Source organism: Octopus bimaculoides, chromosome 3, assembly GCF_046866305.1.
Source record: "Octopus bimaculoides isolate indiv1 chromosome 3, ASM4686630v1, whole genome shotgun sequence".
Lineage (NCBI taxonomy): Eukaryota > Metazoa > Mollusca > Cephalopoda > Octopoda > Octopodidae > Octopus > Octopus bimaculoides.
In genome coordinates, this window is record NC_142930.1 from 18557413 (window position 1) to 18580308 (window position 22896).

At 37.4% G+C, this 22896-nt stretch overlaps 1 protein-coding gene across 1 annotated transcript; it reads right to left on the bottom strand.

Moving 5' to 3' along the window:
• Window positions 1-8556: 8556 nt before the first annotated feature.
• On the bottom strand, window positions 8557-22818 carry LOC106876667 (ribonuclease H2 subunit C). The gene is made up of 4 exons (XM_014925300.3): window positions 22671-22818; window positions 16381-16449; window positions 13438-13601; window positions 8557-8957 (listed from the first exon to the last, which is right to left on the bottom strand). Exons 1-4 carry the CDS (start codon window positions 22816-22818, stop codon window positions 8889-8891), a joined length of 450 nt encoding a protein of 149 aa, XP_014780786.1. The 3' UTR covers window positions 8557-8888.
• Window positions 22819-22896: the final 78 nt, after the last annotated feature.

Sequence of the window (22896 nt, forward strand, 5' to 3'; positions counted from 1 at the left end):
CTATATTTGGTGGCTATTTAAGCTGTGTTGGTTTGTGTATGGTTAATGGGTTGTATGTGACGCTGAAGAAGGAGCGAGAACTGGAATATGCATAGACACCCATTACCTAGTTTTCTATCTTCAATTGCATTGTTTACATAGACATATTCGTACATGAAACATTATAACTTTCAGTGCTGGCTCTAATTTCTATAGAATATTTGTACAGATAACTTTAAACTGTACCCCACCTGCTAACCCAGATGGGGCAGAGTATTGACTTATAAGCCTTTAATGTTCTCAGTAGTATATTATGGTTTCATAATGAAATAAGGTATCCTTAGGAACACTAAACTCTGCTTGCGAAGACCTGTTGGGGCAAGCGAAAGCGAAATCATGATGGCACCTGTACCAGTGGAGCACTAAGAGCACTGTCCGAACGCGATCGTTGCCAGAGCAGCTGTCTGGCTTCCGTGCCGGTGGCACGTATACAGCTCCAGCGTGATTGTTACCAACGTCGCCTTCCTGGCACTTGTGCCAGTGGCACATGAAAAGACATTCGAGCGAAATCGTTGCCAGTGCCAATGGACTGGCTCTTGTGCAGGTGACACGTAAAATACACCATTTCGAGCGTGGCCGTTGATCGTTACCAACGTCGCCTTTCTGGCACATGAAAAGACATTCGAGCGAGATCGTTGCCAGTGCCGATGGACTGGCTCCTGTGCAGGTGGCACATAAAATACACCATTTCAATCATCTAACCCATGCTAGCATGGAAAGTGGACGTTAAACGACAATGATGATGATGATGATGATATATATATATTTATATAAAATAAATGTAACTTTTCAACCAAAAGGCAAAAATATATATTTCTACGGTGATCTTATAAACTGACAAGGCGAGTTGAGTTTAATCCAAGTTTCCAGTCTCAGCCACTGATCAGTGTTAATATAAACATGAAATCACTGGTGATCTGCCTATGCCCAGTGCTTAGGGAACTTGTCTCCCTTGTCAGTAAATAAGACGATGCGTTATCATGCTATGAGTTGTTTTGACTCTTATTTCTAACAATACTGGTGCAGAAGAGCACCCTAAGTCACTTTAGTGACACATATATGTGTATATATGTATGTGAAAATTAAATAAAAATATACACCAGATATAAAGAGAAATATATACAAACAGGTTAAAGAAAAAGAATATAAATTATGGCAAAAGGAGAGAGAAGCAGGGGAAGACAGGAAGATGAAAACATTGGGTTTTGTAAAGGTCAGTTTCTTAAACTAAGTGTTAAAAATGGACACACATTGAGGCAGACAGATGGAAATTGGTAAATAGATATATAAAATTTACAAGAAAATAAATGGTATGAGTGGGTCATGACCTTACACTTGGAGGAAACTATCTCATAGACACCTAGATAGGATAGATACTAACAGGTCACTTTGTATATTTCAATGGGACTAAGTATAAAGACACATATAATTTGGTACAAAGATATAGATTCACATGCACATACATTTATACATATATACTAGCAGATATACCTGGTGTTGCTTGAGATTTAAATGGCATAGTTTGTATATGTGGTTACAGTTAAGTTGAAACGTGATACAGGGAAGCACAGCATTGATGACAAAACATTTGTTGAGTAAATGACGGGCTAATTCGACTAAGTGACATGTCATGCGTCTGCTTGGAATATTCCAGGCCCTAACCTTGTCATAGAAAAGTGGATGGGTGGGGGTATGTGATTTTTGAGTGCACCAAAAAGTTCTCAGTGGATATACTCTCCTTTGCAGCTGTTTGTGCTGCTATTACCATGCTGAACAATCAGCGGACATAAGAATTACATCTATGTGATAAATTAAGCCTGTGACTGTGCTCAACAGCACCACAAGAGAAATTTATATGAAAGAAACATGGTGGTGGGGGGATTGGCTGAAGCTGTTAATGCAGCATTCGTTGCCAGACGAATACTATGCTGTCCATCACTTTCTGTTGATCTTGCATTAGCTGCATATGCAGTATTTTGTGATTGTCTAATTGAAGTCTCATGTGAGGATTCATTTGCTCTTCTTTTCAATTTCTCTGCTACCACCATTTCCCAACTAATAGAGGATTTCTTGTTTAAAGACATTATGTCAAGAAATATGATGTAATAAACTAAGATGACAATTGTACGTTAATAATGAAATGTCAATAAAAAAAGGGTAAATAATATATTTTAGCAAATTTTAAGAAAAGTTACCTCCCTACTAAGTAGTCATACTTACACCAGGAAAGGTGGTTTTCTAGCCCCAGAGGCCTCATAACTCATTATGTGAAAAATTTTAAGAGTCTGAAACCATCTCTGGAACATAAGTAATGTATGTTCCCAGTTTGAAGAAAATCAGTTGTGAACTTCAGAAGTTATGTGGGTTTACACACACACACATACTGAGCTTTATATATATGTAGATATATACCACACATATATATATGTACATTCAGGTATATCCACACATATAAATGTATATATTGCGGAGACCCTCTTCAGTCACAAATGACCATGGGATTGCACCTAGAAAGTTACCATCCCAGGCACAAGTCTAGGCTAGGTTGTTTATGGCAGGCCAGCAGTCGCCCATGAGTATCAGCCCCCACCTCTCCATGCCACCAATGTCATCCAAGGGAATGGCAAAGGCCGATACAGCTTGGCACCAGTGACGTCGCAACTCATTTCTACAGCTGAATGAACTGGAGCAATGTGAAATAAAGCGTCTTGCTCAAGAACACAACACGCAGCCTGGTCTGGGATTCAAAACTCACAACCTCATGATCGTAAGCTTGATGCTTCAACTACTGAGCCATGCGCTTTCACTAAATGTCAATAAAAAAGGGTAAATAATATACTTTAGCAAATTTTAAGAAAAGTTACTGTGCAAAGAGTTACCTCCCTACTAAGTAGTCATACTTACTCCAGGAAATGGGGGTTTCTGGCCCCAGAGGCTTCATTACTCATTATGTGTATATATACATCCACACACACACACATATATATATATATATATACACCCGAGTGAGTGGACAAACAAAAGAAGGGCACCCAACACATCTATTGGGAGTCACATGTATGGATCAAAACACTTTGATTCAAATTCCTTGGTACTTAAAGCTTCAAAGTGTGATGCTTTGAAATTTCCAGTTTTGATCCATATATATATTGGATCATCCCATAAAAGTCAGAGGGATAAACTACCTGCATCAACTTGCTATAAAAACAGGTAGTAATTTTACCTTGTACTTTATTCTTAGAGCAAGCTTTGAAGAGTGCAGTTCGATTTAAAGTTATTTTTCAAAACTATAATGAAAGTGACAAAGGAGCATATTTTGCTTTATGAGTTTGATAAAGGCAACAATGCAATGGAAAATAGAAGGAATGTTAAAGCAGTATATGGGGATCGGACAATATGCTTAAGCCAGTGTCAACACTGGTTTCAGAAATTCCGAGCAGGAAACAACCTAGAAGATCAGTAGAGCTCAACGAGGATGTCATACAAACTATGGTGGGACAAAATCTCATCATAACTAGCAGAGAAGCTAGGAGTAGGTCATTCAACCATTCATCAATACCTGTCTGCCATCAGAAAAGCCAGCAAATTGGGTCAATGGGTTCCTCACAAACTTTCTCAGTCTAATCGTGTGCAGAGAGTGAATATGTGCTCTTCTTTGCTGTCACAGCTCATGAATGAAGCTTTTTTTGGACCGAATAGTGATGAGAAATAGATTCTCGATAAAAATGTCAAGCACTGAAGACAGTGAGTAGGGAAAGGAGAAACACCAGCACCCCAGGCTAAAGAAGGTCTTCACTCACGTAAGGTGTTGTTATCTGTTTGGTGGGATATGAAAGGTTTAGTCCACTTTGAACTTTGAAACCCAAACCAAACAATAACAAAGGAGGTCTACTGCAAGCAGCTTAAGTCAGCGCTGGAAGAAAAACCCTCTTTGGTTTCAAGACAAAAGGTGTTCTTCCATCAGGATAATGCCTGACCACATACAGCAAGGATGACATTCAAAAGGCTGGGGTAGTTTGAATAGGAAACGATGCCACACCCACCATATTTACCAGACATTACCCTATCTGATTATCATTTATTCCACAGTCTTCAAAATAATTTGGACAGAAAAAATATGAATTCTCTAGACAAAGTCAGAACAGTACTGGAGAAGTATTTTTCATTATGGACAAGTGAATTCTGGAAGAGGGGCTTTGCAAGTCTACCAGATAGATGGAAGAGCATTGTAGAAAATGAAGGAGAGTATATTTTAATTTCGAAAAATAAAAGAAATATAAAAAACTGCATTATTTATGGGATGACCCAATATATATATATATATATAAGCCAGTATGCTCCGTTGGATGTGTAATGTCAATGTGAATACCCGTCAGAGTGTAAGTATCTTGAGAGAAAAGCTGAACATTAGAAGCATCAGTTGTGGTGTGCAAGAGAGACGATTGCGCTGGTATGGACATGTGGTGAGAATGGATGAGGATAGCTGCGTGAAAAAGTGCCACACCCTAACAGTTGAGGGAACCCGTGGAAGAGGTAGGCCCAGATAGACCTGGGCTGAGGTGGTGAGGCAAGACCTTCGTACATTGGGCCTCACCAAGGCGATGACTACTGACCGAGACCTTTGGAAATGTGCTGTGCGTGAGAAGACCCGGCAAGCCAAGTAAGATCGTTGCCAGTGCCCCTGGACTGGCTCTTGTGCGGGTGGCACATGAGATGCACCATTTTGAGCGTGGCCGTTGCCAGTACCACCTGACTGGCTCCCGTAGGATTTTCGAGTGAGATCGTTGCCAGTGCCCCTGGACTGGCTTGTGCGGGTGGCACATAAAAGACACCATTTCGAGCGTGGCCGTTTTCGTGCGGGTGACACGTAAAAGCACCCACTACACTCTCTGAGTGGTTGGCGTTAGGAAGGGCATCCAGCTGTAGAAACTCTGCCAAATTAGATTGGAGCCTGGTGTTGCCATCCGGTTTCACCAGTCCTCAGTCAAATCGTCCAACCCATGCTAGCATGGAAAACGGACGTTAAACGATGATGATGATGATACATATATATATATATATATATATATATATATATATATATATATATATATATATATGTCGGTATGCACATACCTGTACGTATATATGCATATACTCATTTACTATTTGTTTTTATATATATATATATATATATATATATATATATATATATATAACGAGGGTTTTAAATTTAGTGTTATCTATATATGCAAGTATATATGTGTGAATCTATACCTTTGTACTTAACTATATGTATTTATACAAAGTCTCACTGAAACAATGTGATCTGTTGGCAGCTATGCTGTCTAAATGTTTATGGGATAGTTCCCACCATGAGTAAGGTCACAACTTGCTCATACCATAATGTTCTTGAATATTTGAGTGTATATTTATTTTCCAGTAACCATCTGTCTGTCTCAATTAGTGCTTATCCATTTTCAACTCTTTAATTTTCTTTTAAAAATTTAACTATTACAAAACACGTTTTCAGTGCCTGTCTTTCCCACTATTTTTTTTTTTGTCATATTTTCTCTGATTTGCCTCTATATATCTATAATACATTAAAAGTCAGCTTGAATTTTGTTTGCAATGTTACCCAGCCAAACTGGCGAATAGGAAAATATTATGAATTAAGTTCCCTCTGAAATGTAAATACAAACAGAAAACAAATTTCTTGTAAATCAGACAAGTGGTTGTGGAGATAGGGGTTTCAAGGTATAAATACCCAAAACGGTGCATAATGGGAAAATATTCCGAAAAGAATTTAATCCCAAAAGGGAAGAAACTCTTACCTTTCGACTAGACACTGACTTGACAAACAAAAAAATACGATTTGTTTTTTTATGGTAAATGTTACTATTTTCGCTTTTGTTAAACACATTTTAATCATTTAGAAATATTTTAAAGTGAATGTGATTTCAAAAATGTAAGTTGTTTGTACAGTAAGTATTTATATTTTAGCTTTCTTTAAACAGACAATGTTTTAACGTTTTTTTAATTGATTTCAAGTGAGTACCATTACAAAAAATTATTTTGACATATCTAAAAAATATTTTAAAGTCAAAATGACTTATTTTTCCATAGGTATTTTTTGAGTGCATTCAACGTATCTAACCTCCAAAGATTTTGCTGCTATTTCTAGTACACCATGCTACCATGTAGCAGCTATTTGCGACAAAGAATCAGAAATACCTGTTATGTGGTAGTAGGGTGTGCAAGAAATAGCAACCAAATCTTTCCTTTCTGGGGAAAGGAGCCATTTACACAAGATTTTTAAAATTTTTTATTTATGGGTTTCAGCCAGGTGGCTGCGGTCATGCTGGTGCACCACCTCGTTGAAAGCATGTGAAATAACATCATCATCGTTTAATGTCCATTTTCCATGCTGGCATAGGGTGGACGGTTTGACTGAGGTCTGGAGAGCCAGTGGCTGCACCAGGCTCCAACCTGATCTGGCAATGCTTCTACAGCTGGATGCCCTTCCTAACACCAACCACCCTGAGTGGAGTGGGTGCTTTTTACATGCCAGGGTACACTTAAATGGGCCAGACATGCAACACCGGCATCAGCCATGGCTGCGATCTCACTTTAGTTGCTAGGTCTTCTCAACCACAGCATATCTCCAAAAGTCTCGGCCTCCTGTTATTACTTCTGTGAGGCTCAAAATTCGAAGACCATGCTTCACCACCTCATTCTATGTCTTCCTGGGTCTACCTCTTCCACAGTTAGGAAGTGGCACTTCCTCACACACCTGCCCTCATCAATATGTAACACATGACCATACCACTGCAGTCATCTCTCTTGCACACCACATTTGATGCTTCTTATGTCCAACTTTTCTCTCAGGGTGCTCACACTCTGTCGTATATGCACACTGACATTACATATCCAGTGGTGCATACTAGCTTCATTTCTTTCAAACCTACGCATGTCTTCAGCAGTCATGGCTCATGTTTCACTGCCGTGTAGCACGGCAGTTTGCACACATGCAACTTACAGTCTACCTTTCATCCTGAACGAGAGGCCCTTAGTTGCCAGCAGAGATAGGAGCTCCCTGAACTTTGCCTAGGCTATTCTTATTCTAGCCGCTTTACTCTCAGAGCAACCCTACCCCACTACAGACTTGGTTGCCTAGGTAGTGGAAGCTATCAACTACTTCTAGTTTTTCCCCCTGGCAAGTGATGGAATCTGTTTTCTGTACATTTTCAATGTTTATTGCTCCTTTACATCTGCCACACACAAAAACTATCTTCCCAGTTAACCTTCCTTTGATATTGCTGCACCTTTTATGTGTCCATAGCTTACACTGGGTATATCGTATGGAGTTTCTACCCACGCCTTTTCTACAGATTGAGGAGAGCCATCTACCTGAAGAAGTTTGTGATTTGTCAGTCTTCCTACTTACTCAGACATTGGTTTTTGCTAGGTTAACTTGAAGGCCCTTCAATTCTAGTACTTGCTTCCACACCCTAAACTTCATTTCTAGTTCTGGCAGTGACTCAGCTATTAGAGCAAGGTCATCACTGGAAAAGAAAATAGATCCCTATGAAACAAAACTCTGTTGCTGGGAAACTCAGACTTACCCGGTGACCCAACAGGTCACAGGTAATCCAGTATGTGTGTGTATATATATATTTAATTTTCTCTATTTTGTATTTATAGCTTTTTTAATTTTGTATCCTTTTACTGCTGTCCATTATACTTTTCTCCATTTTTGTTGAATTATAATCCCATCTCTTTTCCTCTTCCCCTACACCATTTGCTCTCTGTCTATTTTTCTCTGAACACATTTATAAAAAGTTTCATCATTTGTCCAACTTCAGGCATTTGATCTCTGTAACAGTGTAATAAAGTGACCCCCGATCATTTGCTGAGGTTAAGCATCCAATTGGACGTGGAACATCCAATGCGGAAGTTCCAAACAACCACAACAAATTATATAAATTGTGCTTACAATAATTTCTCATATATATATATATATATATATATATATATATATATATATATTGCGATTGAGAATTTAAAATCACTTCTTTAACTTTCTAAGACATCTCAACACTTCTAAAAGCAAACTTCGTTTGTTTATTTACGTTTGTCATAATTTGAATTTAATATATGATAGTGTCTCATAAAGCGAGATTTCTATACATCTTAAATTTGCAGAGGAATCTGTAGTGGGGGAGTTTAGCTCAATCGATCAAAGCATCGTGACGCGTAATCACGGAGATGTGAGTTCGAGACCACAGCTAACCACCTACACTTTTTTCTGCAAAATAGGGGTAGTTTATCCTGTTCAGGCTATATTATTAGCATTATTCTGCAATTGAGAATTTAAAATCACTTCTTTAACTTTGTAAGACATCTCAACACTTCTAAAAGCAAACTTTGTTTGTTTGTTTACGTTTGTTTTAATTTGAATTTAACATATATATACATACATTCATGTAGAAGGTTGAAAAGGAACATATGAGTTGATATATTAATCCAAAGAAAAGGAAGGGATTTAACACATCTTTATTATTAGTTACAATTGTTTTGGTACCACTTCATTTCTAACATAATTGCACATAAATAATTTCATATGAAACGTTATGCAAAATGTGCAGTTAATTACATTGGAGTGGCACTTCATCAGACTTGCATCAAAAAGGTGCACCCTTATATTATATATACATTATACAGACGGACACACACAAACATACACAATACATTTTTTTCTATGTACACAGAAGACAAAGAGTAATCATTTTAGAGCCAAATTTACTTGCAGTGCTGTAATTGATGTTAAACTGCATTGTTCTTTATCTGGCTTTTTAAACTGCAAACTATTAATCTGTACTACAATTGCCATCATTTTTACATTCATCATTTTCCTCCACCTCTTCTCGTTGATGGAGCTGGAAAAACACAAGAATTTGTTCAATATTTAAATAGTAAAATAAGGGGAAAAAAACAGAAAATGCATTTGCAGGTAACTCAAACTTCTATTAATTAAAAAAATTTTTTTTTTAGATCAATATATGATGGCTATGCGACAGTTCATTTGTAAGAGGCTTGCTGCAGCTGTCAAAAATACTGAAAATTCTTCAAATCCAAAGTGTTGGCTTTTACTGAATTTGAAGATTTTGATAAGATTCTAGACTCAACAAGTTTAGAGGGTGCAAGTAAGGATAAAAAGGAGTTGGACACGTAACCAAGCTACCCTTTCATTAGAAATAGGAAAACCTTCCATTTGTAAAGATGCTCTTCAGTATATGAATTGATGTTTCTAAAATAAATGTGGATTAAGAAACTCAGGGTCCTCATCCTGAAGATATTAGCAACAACCGAGATGATGAACCCTCTCAACTACAATGCAGAAAATTTTAGTAAACCTTGTTTATAGATGAGGACAGCTGTTTTAAGAAGTGTCGATTTCTGACTGTGGAGGGGACCTGTGGAAGATGCAGACCCAGGAAGACATGAGATGTGGTGGTGAAGCATGATCTTCGAATGTTGGGTCCCGCTGAGGTGATGGCGGGTGATCAAAACCTTTGGCAATATGCCATGCTTGAGAAGACACATCAAGCCAAGTGAAGTTATAGTGGTGGCTGATGTCTGTGTCATGTAACTGGCACCCATGCTAGTAACACATAAAAAGCACCCATTACACTCTTGGATTGGTTGGCATTAGAAAGGGTATCTAGCTGTAAAAACCATGCAAAATCAGACTGGAACTTGGTGCAGCTCTCCAGCTTACCAGTTTCAATCAAACCATCTAACCCATGCCAGCATGGAAAGCAGACACTAAATGATGATGATTCAAGTTTTGAAATTTAACCATATTCATGGATAGAGAACAATATATCAGAAAATATAGTATATTGTTTATGCTGTTGATATTTTCTGGACAAAGGCGCAGACATAGCTGTGTAGATAAGAAGCTAGCTTTGCAACTCCATGATCTTGGGTTCAGTCTTACTGCATTTCACTTTGGGCAAATTTCTTCAACTATATGGTTTCAGGCTGACCAATGCCTTGTGAGTGAATTCGATCGATGGAAACTGTATGAAAGTCTGTTATGTTTGTGTGTGTCTGTGCCTTTATCTTTGTCTTCCTACTGCTTGACAAGTGTTGGTTTGTTTACATCTCCTGACTTAAAAAATGAGTACTGGGATTGATTTATTTGACTAGACCTTTTAAGGCTGTGCTCCAGTCAAATGACTGAAATCACACAATATTGCAGTGCTGGGAGAGGAATTGGTGGCGATAACAATGATGTGCTTTTATGCACTGTAAAACCAAAATGAGAGTTTCTTTCTTGGTAATTATTACAGTATTGTGTGTTCTAATACAACATCTACTTTTAAGTGGTGAATATTTTACATTTTGGTATTAATACTGCTTCTGTTGCTCTCTCTCTCTCTCTCTCTCTTTCTCTCATCAGGTCTGCCTGACTGGCGATGGCACGTAAAAAGCCCCAACCAATTGTGGCCGATGCCAGTATCCACTGACTGGCTCTTATGCCGGTGGCACGTAAAAAGCACCATCTGAACGTGATCAATCCCAGTACCCCCTGACTGGCTCTGTGCTGGTGGCATGTAAAAAAAAAAACACCCACTACACTCTGAGTGGCTGGCGTTAGGAAGGGCATTCAGCTGTAGAAACATTGCCAGATCAGATTGGTGCCTGGTGCAGCTGCTGGCTCTCCAGACCTCAGTCAAACTATCCAATAAATGTCAGCATGGAAAACGGATGTTAAACGATGATGATGAAATAAGTCATCATCATCATCATCATCGTCTAGCATCTGCCTTCCATGCTAGCATGGGTAGAATGGTTTGACAAGAGGCGGCCAGGCAGAAGCCTGCACCAGACTTCTGTGACTGTTTGGCAGGATTTTTACAGCTGGATGTAAAAATCAAGAATATAAATGGGGTGGTTGAGTAAAGGAAGAGAGATATAGATGGTGGCATAATATAAGTGGCAAGATATTGCAAAGGAAGTGTGATTAAAGAGTACAGGGGGATGGTGAGTGGCAAAATCTTGGGTATATATAGAATCAGGAGGCTACTAGATAGCAATGATACAGAGTATCAGGCTGTAAGGATCAGATTGAAGAGTGAGAGCTAGGCACAGTGTATGAAAGAAGAAATGTAAGGAAGAGATGTGATGTAGATTGGTTTGTTACGTGTGGGTGGAACACACAGGTCAGGGGCTAGCAGAGAGCAATGATACAGTGGCACATAGCCAAGAGGACAGGATTGGGGAGTAGGAGATAAGCATAGTGCATAAAGCGGAAATGTGAGGAAGAGAAGAGATGCAGAGACATAGTTTGGTTTGTTGTGGTAGTGTGCAAGAAGTTTTTTTGTTAAGTGTGGGTGGGTTTTCTCGAGAACTTTATAATGCCAGATATCTCGGTCCATTGTCATTTTCTCCAGGAGGCCCAACATCCTGAGATCAGTCCTGACCATTTTATCCCATATCTTCCTGGGTCTCCCTCTTCTGCAGGTACCATCTACTTTCAGTGATTGGTACTTCTTTATGCAGCTGAGTTTGAGGTAAGCATAGTGTATGAAGCGGAAATGTGAGGAAGAGAAGAGATGTAGAGACGTAGTTTGGTTTGTTGTGGTAGAGTGTGTGAGAAGTTTCCTTGTTAAGTGTGAGTGGGACACACAGCACTTCTAGAACTCAGTTTCGCTGACATGGGTGGGTCTTCTCAAGAACTTTATATCGCCAGACATTTCGCTCTATTGTCATTCTCTCCGTGAGGCCCAACATCCTGAGATTGGTCCTTACCATTTCATCCTATGTCTTCCTGGGTCTCCCTCTTTTGCAAGTACCATCCACTTTCAGTGATTGGTACTTCTTTAAGCAGCTTCTTGAGTTTGTTCTTCAAATACATTATTATTCCATATTGTAGAAAAGTTACAATAAGTCAAGGTTTGATGTATTTCTTTATTTCATATAATGTGAGATTAGTCTGGATACACTAACTCACTCTGTCTCTTCAACTCATTCTTGGTTTGAAAAATAATGCATATAGGTCTATATTATATTGATCTCACTCCACACATCAACCAGGGCTAACTCTAACTGCCCTTTTTAGAGCACAATGAAGGTCTCCTGTATCTGTGGAGAAAAATACTCTTGCTTTTGTTATAATGAACTTATTGTATACAGTGGCCAAAGTTGTTGGAAAGATGGTGAATAATCTTGTGAGCTTCTACCAAGTCAGCTGCTAGACATCAATATCTTAATGTGTTTATGCCCAGAGAAGCAGCACGTTCAAGATATAGTAAGTGACTAAAAGAAGGTATTTGTCTGGTTGCATGTTTCTAGAAAGCTTCTAGTAAATCACTGTTCTGGACAAAACAGGGGTTTCAACATGCAGCAGTAAAGTGTGTGAATGTACAATATAGTTTTAAATAGATAGTAAGTGAGTGACTGACAAAGACCTTACTGAGTGATGCTAAGATACACTCAGCCTTTGTTATGATTTAAAAATGTGGTTTGCCCAATGCAGATCATTGTTCACAAAATGCCTAGGTCACTTTCACCAGCATACTTCCTAAAGTTGGTACTGTGAAGAGAGAAGGTAAATTCTGGGTTCTTCCTCCTAAAATATAAGAGATGTATTTGTGTACAACAAACTTGAGTTGACAGTCTGCAATCCATTGTTGCACAGTGCCTAGGTCAGATAACAGGAAAGACCTAAAGTATTTAGAATCTGTTCTTTTTATCTTAAGGTACAGCTTAATGTTATGTGTATTTTAACACAGTAACATGCTTCAAGTTGGCATCTATTTCATTAATGTATGCAACAAATAACTGGGGACCAAGAAAAAAAACCCTGCATGAATCCTTTCATCTGCCATGGTAGGCTGAATATAGTTGATTATATGTATTTTTACTTATATTTACAAGATATGGATTTCTTTATTAAATCATTAATAAATAATATCAATAATTCTAAGTCACTACTTGGAGGTATTAACCACTATTAAACAGAAATTTCAATAGAAAAAAGTCTGGAGAAATATACTTAGTAAAATGGGGGGAAAAAAAAAAACAAAAAAAAACAGTGCAAACAGGAAGTCTTTGAGAGGTCAAGTTCTTTCTAAAATGAGGCTAAACCATATTTCTTGCACAGAAGAGAACTTAGTGTTATTGTTTTAGGTTCAAAAGTTGGAACTATTTGAACTATGGTTTCATACAGCTCAGGATTTGGCAACAGGAGTGGATCTTTGCTGTAGAACACTTTACTCATTTTTTTCCTGTCTGGAAGGTAAGAAAAAAGGTGAAAACCAACCCAAGTAGGATTTAAATTTAGAATGTAAAGAACTTCAACTACATACTGCATAACTTTTTGCTCAATAATAATAACAAAATTTTTACCTCACGAGCTATTTCTGTAAAAACTAAAGCCTTAGCAAGTTTGTCTTCATCTGTAGTAGGCTTATCAAGATTCCAATACGTAAACTGAGGAACTCTGGCAACAATAGAAAATTGTCTATCCTCTTCTTCAGACAGTGGTACTTTTTTCTCTTTTACAATCATACCTGAAAATGGATTTTGGAGAATAAATAAGCATACGTGTACATACACATTCGTTTACTGGTTTTAACCATTCAGCTGTTCTACAATGTGTGTAAGGTGTTTTGGACTGCAAGAATGTGTGTTAAAATTGAGATCTCATTGGGTGAAGTCCCCTTACCAATGTGCAAAAAAGAAGCATGAAAATGTTAATAAGAAAGATTACTGAATGTTGAGGATGTATGGAGTAGAGATGAAATGCTCTAAGTAGAAAAAGAAGGGTTGGTCATCCAAGTTGATAGCAGTATAGTAGAGTGATTAATGCTACAAAGGTAAAAAAAAGGCAACTGGACTACCAGGTGCAGTCACTGAGATGCTGAAAATATCGGAGAAGGTAAGTCACATGGTGAACAAGTGCATAGCCAATCGTGCAGCACAGGAAGGTGTTGTAACAATATTGTCAAGTACAACAGAGAAGAAAAAGTACAGAGACAATAAGTTGATGGACCAGATTATGAAAGTTACCGAAAATGTTTTAGCACAAATAATCAAGAAGAGAAGTACACTAGATGAAATGCAATTTGGCTAGGTGCTTGGAAGATGACTGCAGGAGAAATTCTTGGTTAGGAATAAGGTACGATACAAAGCATTTATTGACTCTGGGAGAGTCCAATAATCTGTAATAGAAAAGTTGTTGCTAAGAAAATTAGGAATAGATGAATGGCTTGTAAGGGCTGTTCAAACCATATACAGGAGCAGTCAACAAGGTAAGAGTTGGCAATGAGTATAGTGGACTATAAGCAGGAAGGGGCTCTTCCTCAGCCCCTTCCTGTTTATAGTCCTTTGAATCTCCAAAAAAAGGAGTTTGCTAATAATCTCTTTCTTACAGTTGAATCTATAGGAGATATAGAGAAGAAACCCCAGATATACAAACATGACTTGCAATCAAGATGCTTTGAACTAAACTTAGCAAAGATGAAAGAAAGAAGAGCAACACAATCACTATAACCAAAGAAACAGCCATGTTTGATATGTAAAAAAGATAAAAATCTCCATGAAATATCCAGTGGAAAGGAATCACAAGCAGGCTAATAGAGAAAGTAGACTTTATGTGACAGATGCACATTTAATGAGGGATGATATTGAAGCCATATCTATTCATTCCCCATCACTCTACCTCTTTCACTCACCATAATGCCTATGTATGAAGGATTTCATTGTATCTGTACCCAATACACTCTGCCATCATTCTCTCTTCCCAGGCCTCATCATCTCTAACATTGTCTATCTTTATTGATAGGCATTGCTCTTTCTACCACTCTCTCAAAGCAACATAAGCCAGATGCACAAGTGCAGTGTAAGCACCAATTGCACATTTGACTTTGTGCCTGTATATAAAAAGACTACCTTACAATCTACCTTCACACCACCCTTTCCTGTACTGCCATCTTACTCATGCTCCTTTTATCCAATCATCTTGTCTCTTTGTCTGACATCACTATCGCAATGCCTTCTGTCATTGCTCTATCCTCTTATGTTCCCTTGAACATCTCAGAATAATGAGTATTCCTATCACCCCTACTTATCACTCATGCCTCCACTGCTCATTACTATCATTCATGCTTGTTTCTCACCTCTCTAATACTCTAACACCTTTTCACGCTCTTTGCACCAGGTTGTCAGTGAGACAAAAGGCAGTAGATCACTCCTCCATACTGCATTATGCTCAGAGTTACTAGATCAATTTGGCCCTCTCATCTCTCCAATAATCAACCCTGCCCTCTCATGATAGTTACCTAACTTTCTTGCTCACCCCAAGGAATATCCCCAAGGAATATCTACCATTACTTCGTCTATACTCTCCTCTTAGATCACCTGCTCCATAATCCACTGCTCTTGTATTTATCACTTTCTTATAACTTACACCAATCTAACAACCCATTCATTTCAACCATCACTCTCTCGTTTCTCTCCCACTCATCCTCATTCTTCCATCACACCTGTCACTTCTGTTCATCTCCTCAGTCAAGCAATCCTAAATGAACAAACATTTTACAGAATAGCAAGGACTCAAATCTTCAGGGTACATGGCAACTCTACTATTGTTGGTAGTATACTATGTAAACTGGTGGTTGGCAAGCAGAGATAATGGGTTACAAGGATCATTCATTTTTGTTGAAGAGGTCACCCTGTTCTTAACACTAAAGAGTTTTCTCAACCCCATGTTGTCCCTGTTCATTCCACATCCACTTTATAGAGTGTATTGGATATATTTCATAGCAGCACCAGCATTAGTGATGTTGCCTTCTGCAATGTAAGACTAGAGAGTCCTCACTACTCACTGGTGGATTCATTAGTTCAAAGCAACATAAGCCAGAAAGTGAATATCAGAGAGAACAATGACAAGAAAAACCATGTTATGTAGATTAAAGGAACAAGATTATAAGTGGAGTGAGAGAGTGATAGAAAGAGCAATGCCTATCAATAAAGATAGAGAATGTTAGAGATGATGAGGCCTGGGAAGAGAGAATGATGGCAGAGTGTATTGGGTACAGATACAATGAAATCCTTTATACATAGGCATTATGATGTGTGAAAGAGGTAGAGTGATGGGGAATGAATAGATATGGCTTCAATATCATCCCTCATTAAATGGACAGTAAGGTATAGTGAATAGGAGAGAAGGTTAAATAGGTTAAATGCCATACCTAAGGTTACACAGACAGCATAGTACATAATATCATTTCTTTTTACTAAAAGCAGGAGAAAGAAAATGGATATACAGAAATTTTCTCATTAACTCACTTTCATATCCTTGAGGAGGTGTCAAAATTTTACCATTTAAGGGACGGCCTCGAAAAGATGCTGTGAGCTCTAAAGTAAAATAATATAAAAATATATTAAAAATAAAGAAAATCATTGAAACCAATGAATTCAAATTAGTATTAATTAATAATTTTTGTCAATCCAGTTGATATAAAAATTGGTTTATGGAGAGTATTTTATTCTAGTTTAGTTAAAAATAATTTTTAATTTTAGCTTTAAATCATCCACCATAATTCCATCTTTTATAAATATTCTACAGTGAGTGATTCTAGGGGCATTTGGTTACTATTTCCAGCAGGTCAAGTGATCTTGTTAATTTGGCCACAGCTTGAGGAATATTACATGTAACTAAACATACTAGCTTGTACTAGCTTGGCCTACTAGAAACAGCATCTAAATAGCATCATGAATAATATATACATTCATATATATATATATATATATATATATATATACACAAAGTACTAATACAGTGTCCATATTCTCAAGTTTATAAATTAATTTACAAGCATACATTTACCATACACACTTATGGCTAAGTTATGCAAATAGACTATGTGGTTATACTACAGGTCTCTGTTGTTCATTGCATTTTTCAAGCTATGAACTTGAAATGACAAGCAAAACTACTCAAGCTGCTCTTCATTCCCTTCAGCAGACAGAACCTTTTGATTTAATCACAGTAACTATTTAGGACAATGAAGGTAAAGAATATTTACTAAATATATGCATGTAACATTTATTTACAAATGGTGAATGATGTAAATATTAGTAAAGGAACCGAAATAGTAATAATGCAGAAAAATGAAACAAAATTTCTATTATTTGTCTTTCCTAGATTTGACATTCCAATGACAGTGCTGTCAAATAATGACCTAGAATTTAGTTAAAGGACTGATGAAACCAGTTTAATTGCAAGGGCTGGGTTGATTATATTCTTATAAAGAATAATTTTTAAAATAGTATGTTTTGCACAGATTATTCCTTGTCACTCTAACTCCCAGATAGACGTTAAAAGTAGCAATCTAAAACCAACAATGCTATTGTTGCTCATTTGTGATCATCATCATTGTTTAACGTTCGCTTTCCATGCTAGCATGGGTTGGACGGTTTGACTGAGGACTGGTGAGCCAGAAGGCTGCACCAGGCTCCAATCTGAATTGGCAGAGTTTCTACAGTTGGATGCCCTTCCTAACGCCAACCACTCCGAGAGTGTAGTGGGTGCTTTTACATGCCACCGGCATGAAGGCCAGTCAGGCGGTACTAGCAATGGCCACGCTCGAAATGGTGTATTTTATGTGCCACCTGCACAGGAGCCAGTCCACCGGCACTGGCAACAATCTCGCTCGAATGTCTTACTGGCAACGGCCACGCTCGAAATGGTGTATTTTACGTGTCACCCGCACAGGTGATATAAAATAAAAATAACAGTTGGATCTACGAGAAATAATCAAAATGTTCATACAGTAACTAGAAGTAGCTACACACTCAAGTACTTAAGAGTGCTTATTTGTCTTTTCCTCGACTAATAGGGCTAGAAGATGTTCATAGAGTTCAGTACCCTAAATTAAGGTAAGGAAAGCCTACATGCATAGGTTCATTGCTTGATGCAGTCACAGTAAAATATACAAACACTGTCACTGCAGTGTGAATTTAATGTCACAATTGTGAATTTAATGTCACTGGGTAATAATAAGTACCACAATCATGTGGACAAAAGACATATAAAAATGGAAGCAAAAATATGAAAACAATATGGTTTTCATCACCCTGGGATTCAGTCAGAGTGCCCGTCCCAATGCATCCAACCTTGCCTTTTTCCATTGTCTGCTGGGACCACGAGAGAATGTAAGAATTTCGTAGCTTACTACACGAACAATAAAATTAAGAAAATATATTCCAGTTTAAAGAATATGATTGAATAAAACAACACCAGCAACAACCGATAAAGTAACAGATAACAACGATGATCACAATAACAGGAGCTACAGACGGTAACTGCAAGGACAAATGCTGGAGTATGATACAAAAATATTTCTTTTATATGGTTTCTATGAGTAAATATTCTTCCTAATACCAGCCACTCTGTATTTTATCGTGGCACCATCACAATAGAGGTCATGCAGACGCAGGTTTTCGTACCACAAGGGAGGTTACTTAATGTATTATGTATAACACTATTACCATATAAGTAGTACAATATACTAAGATGAATATTTAAGAAATAATGATTAGAATTTTCATTTAATGCCCGTTTTCCGTGTGGCCATCACTTGAAATAAATATATTTTTCGCATAACTTCAGATTTCTCCCCCCCCCCTCCTCACTGACTTTGGATGATCATAACATTCAGAAAAATGGATATTTTTTAATGAAATTTTCTACGAATATGTGTTATATCATAAAGATTCCGAATATACGAAATTCGGGGGGGGGGGAGTTTTTGGAGGGGGTCGGGTGAGGAATTTCGGAACACCGGAGTCCACTTCAGTTCGTCTTAACTTACAAGAAAATGGATATTTTTTAACGAAATTCTCTACAAATATACCTCGGACTATGTAGATTCCGAGGACATAGGAATTGGGTGGGTGGGGCGTGTGTGAACAATTGGGGGTTATTTTTGAGAACCGTTTCCCACTTGCGGGTGTTTCTGAACAAGTCCATATTTGTTTCATTTTCTCCATTTTGCGCGTTTGTGCATCCGTAGATTTCTACTACTACTACTACTACTACTACTACTACTACACACATGTAATTACAAAAGTTCAAACGAGGAATTATTCCATTCAATATCATGTTTATTATAGATATTATGTAACAAATTACACTTTACACTTCTATATTTAACTGTGCATGTATTTTATTTTTGCTTCCGGCGTCTTCCGCCTTTCTATTAGAAACGTTTATCTGGGAATCAACTTAAAGTGAAAGAAAAAAAAAAATCGTATGCAACAGATAAGTCGTCTTAATAACATGAAATTTTAACCATTCAAACGGCATTCATTACGATTATAAAGAAATTTGTGGCGAAATTCTTTTCCAAAGGCTGAGGAGGACTTCGGAAAATTCAAAAGATTCAACTTTTTCCCTCATCACTGTGTGTGTATATATATTATCTCTCTCTCTCTCTCTCATATATATATATATATATATATATATATATATATATATATATATATATATATAGAGAGAGAGAGAGAGAGAGAGAGAGAGAGAGAAAGTAATAACGAGTGAATGAGAATAACGACGAAGGGTTAAAAAAGCGTAAAAATAATTGAAAATGAAATAAAATTGAGGCCAAAACATTAAAAATTATTGAAAGAGGGTAGAAACAAACACTACGTAGTGTAGTACTACGCTAGGGTATCTGTAGAAAGTTGAATGTGATTTCGGAATGTAGCGAGGAAAAATTCGGATCTTGGGAATTTTCCGAAAGTCGTCTCCCCACCTCAAGATTTTCCCCACAAATTATAGTCATAATGTATGCCGTTACAAAGGTATTTATATAAAATTTCATTGAAAAAAAAAAATCAATTTTCTTAAAAGTTATGAGGGAAAAACTCGAATTTTGTGAATTTTCCGAAGTCCTCTCCTCATTCCCTTGAAAAAAGATTTTCCCCACAAATTTCTTTATAATCGTAATATATGCCGTTTGAAAGGTATTTCTATAAAACTTCATTGAAAAAAAACCCATTTTAAAAAAATTATGAAGGAAAAGCTCGGATCTTGTGAATTTTCCGAAGTCCCCCCCCCCCGTTGCTTTGCGCGCATTTTCTTTTTTTTTTCATTTTTTTTTTTCATATTCGTTTCCTACACATTGTTTTACACCCATTCCAGTATATTTTTGGGATTTTCATTTCCGGGTCAAGATGTAAACATTAACCGAAATTTCTGTGTACCAAACCTTTAGCTGTTATTTTTAGCATAACGAGTTTTCTGGTGAGGGCTTCATATGCCTTTTATTGCCCGTTTGTTGCTTCAGTAGAAATCTACGGATGCACAAACGCACATAACGGAGAAAATGAAACAAATTTGGACTTGTTCAGAAACACCCGCAAGTGGGGAACAGTTCTCAAAAATAACCCCCAATTGTTTCCCCCCGAAATTCCTATGTCCTCGCAATCTACATAGTCAGGGGTATATTTGCAGAGAATTTCATTTAAAAATATCCTTTTTCTTGAAAGTTAAGACGAATTGAAGTGAACTCCGGTAAACTTTCCGAAATTCCCCACCCGACCCCCTCCTAAAACACTTTCCCCCCCCCAAGATTCTGTATATTCGGAATCTACATGATATAACACATATTCGTAGACAATTTCATTAAAAAATATCTACTTTTTTGAAAGTTATGTTTAGGATCATCCTAAGTCAGGTGTGTGTGTGGGTGGATGGGTGGGGGAAGAAAGCGTTTGACCTGAGCAAAAAAAAAAAAAGAAAAAGAAAAATAGTGTAATAGGTGTAAAACAACTTGCCCGAAACGAATATGAAAACAAACAAAAAAATGCGCGCTCGCGAACGGGGTGGGGATGGGGGGAAAGGACTCGGAACATTCACATCGTGAATGTTCCGAGTCGCCTCACCAGAGCCAAGAATTTATGTCATATTTTTATTGACAAACTGGGGTTATGGGGAATTATAAAAAGATGCCCATTTGTGAAAAATATACCTCCGATTAACGCATTCCCAGAGTTCACTTTTAGTTAGATAGCGTCACAAACTTAGGGGGTTATCATTTACGTAAGTCATTTACACTTTACATTGAAATGACAGGCTACATTTATAATTGAAAAATATTAAATACATTGATACAAAAAATGAAAATAAACTTATTACAATGCACAAGCCTGAGAAATATATAAGAAAGTGATCTCCCTTGTGGAGATGAAGCGTACGAGAACCGCTTTTTGTATAAAAACAGATGGAAACTGGTAAAAGTCATAACCTCTAAGTCGACGATAAGCAGTAATCAGTTATGGCTGTTAAATAAATATTACGCGGACCGAAATAGCTCATCATAACAACTGCGTTCACACACGCTATAACCTTGTATTCTACAAACTCATACGATAAAAAAAATGGGTAGAGACGGACTATATGTAATCTGAACCTTTCCCCCCTATATTTATTAATTTTTTTTACGGAATCCCACGTTTTAGGCTATGGAGATTCCGATTCTGAAAAAAAATTGCTTGAAAAATGTCAATCCCTCCCACCAAGCAGGCTATTTACATGCTAGAAATAACAGCCAAATCTCACAAAACTAGTGTTAGGGTTAGGGTTAGGTTTACCCTGTGGATCTATATAAAAACCGGGGGTAGGGGAATCGAGATTTTGAAATTGGCACTGTCATGGTATTAGCTGTCAGAAGTGAAAGCAGAAAAATCTGACAAGGAACGTTACTGCTGGTTTGAGTTGATTCTTTGGCTACTGCCAGCTAATACCATGACTAGCCGGAGCTATCTATCTATCTATCTGTCTGTCTCACTATCTCTCTCTCTATATCTATCTATCTATCACTCGTCCACCTTTGTTTCCGTAGAATTTATCAAATTAGAAAACGCAAATTTAATATAAAAATATATTTTCTGAAATTGCAAATTATTTAAAATATAAAAATATAATTTTCAACAGAGAGAATTTATCAAAATAGAAAACAAATGAAGTTTAAAAATAATAGGATCGACCACTCACGACTAGCTAGCGCGGACGCGCGACTGCGCGTTCGGGACCACTCTGCTTTAGTAGTACCCTTATACTCTGTGTGTTTTCAAACGCATGGATATAGGTGTCAAATTTGTTCCAATAACTTTCGAGTGATAGATAGATACATAGATAGATAGAGACAGACAGACAGATAGCTCGCTCCGGCCAGTCATGGTATTAGCTGTCAGGAGCCAAAGAATCAACTCAAACCAGCAGTAACGTTCCTTGTCAGATTTTTCTGCTTTCACTTCTGACAGCTAATACCATGACAGTGCCAAAAAATCAAATAAAAAAAGGGGTGTTTTTAGAGGGGGTACAAATGGAAGTCTTGCTGAGTTATTGTAGTTGTATGAGATTTTTACTGATCAAATTTTCAGAAAAGAAAAAAAAAAGATAGCTTTCGTCCAGTGGAAAAGGAATAATTAAACAAATTCTAGTGTCTTACTGATTCCTATTTTATCGACTACGGTGAAATTTGAACACTTACTGCAGAAATACGAATTTAAGTTCTGAAAGATGCTTCAACATCATCATCAAACAAGAAGAAATAATCGTATTCATATACCCTTTTTGTCGTCATCCTCTTGAATAGTTGTTTCAAAATACTTTTCAGCATTTGTTTCACCGCTGTACTTTATAATACAGGGCATATAATGGCATCGATCAGCTACATCTGCTTGCTGCCACTTCGATAAATCCACGTAGACAGCCATTTTGCTTTCGTATTTGGCGCGAAGAACCGGATCTTAAAGGGGAACAACTCTAGTTTTCGTAAATAGCCGGACTTTCGT

Bases quoted from the DNA above. Each gene is read 5' to 3' on its own strand.
- LOC106876667 (XM_014925300.3), bottom strand. From the start codon at position 22,818: ATGGCTGTCTACGTGGATTTATCGAAGTGGCAGCAAGCAGATGTAGCT. The intron at 16,450-22,670 runs GTATATGAATAC...ATTTTACTTTAG, and splicing joins AGAGGATGACGACAAAAAGG to AGCTCACAGCATCTTTTCGA. The intron at 13,602-16,380 runs GTGAGTTAATGA...ATCCATTTTCAG, and splicing joins ACCTCCTCAAGGATATGAAA to GTATGATTGTAAAAGAGAAA.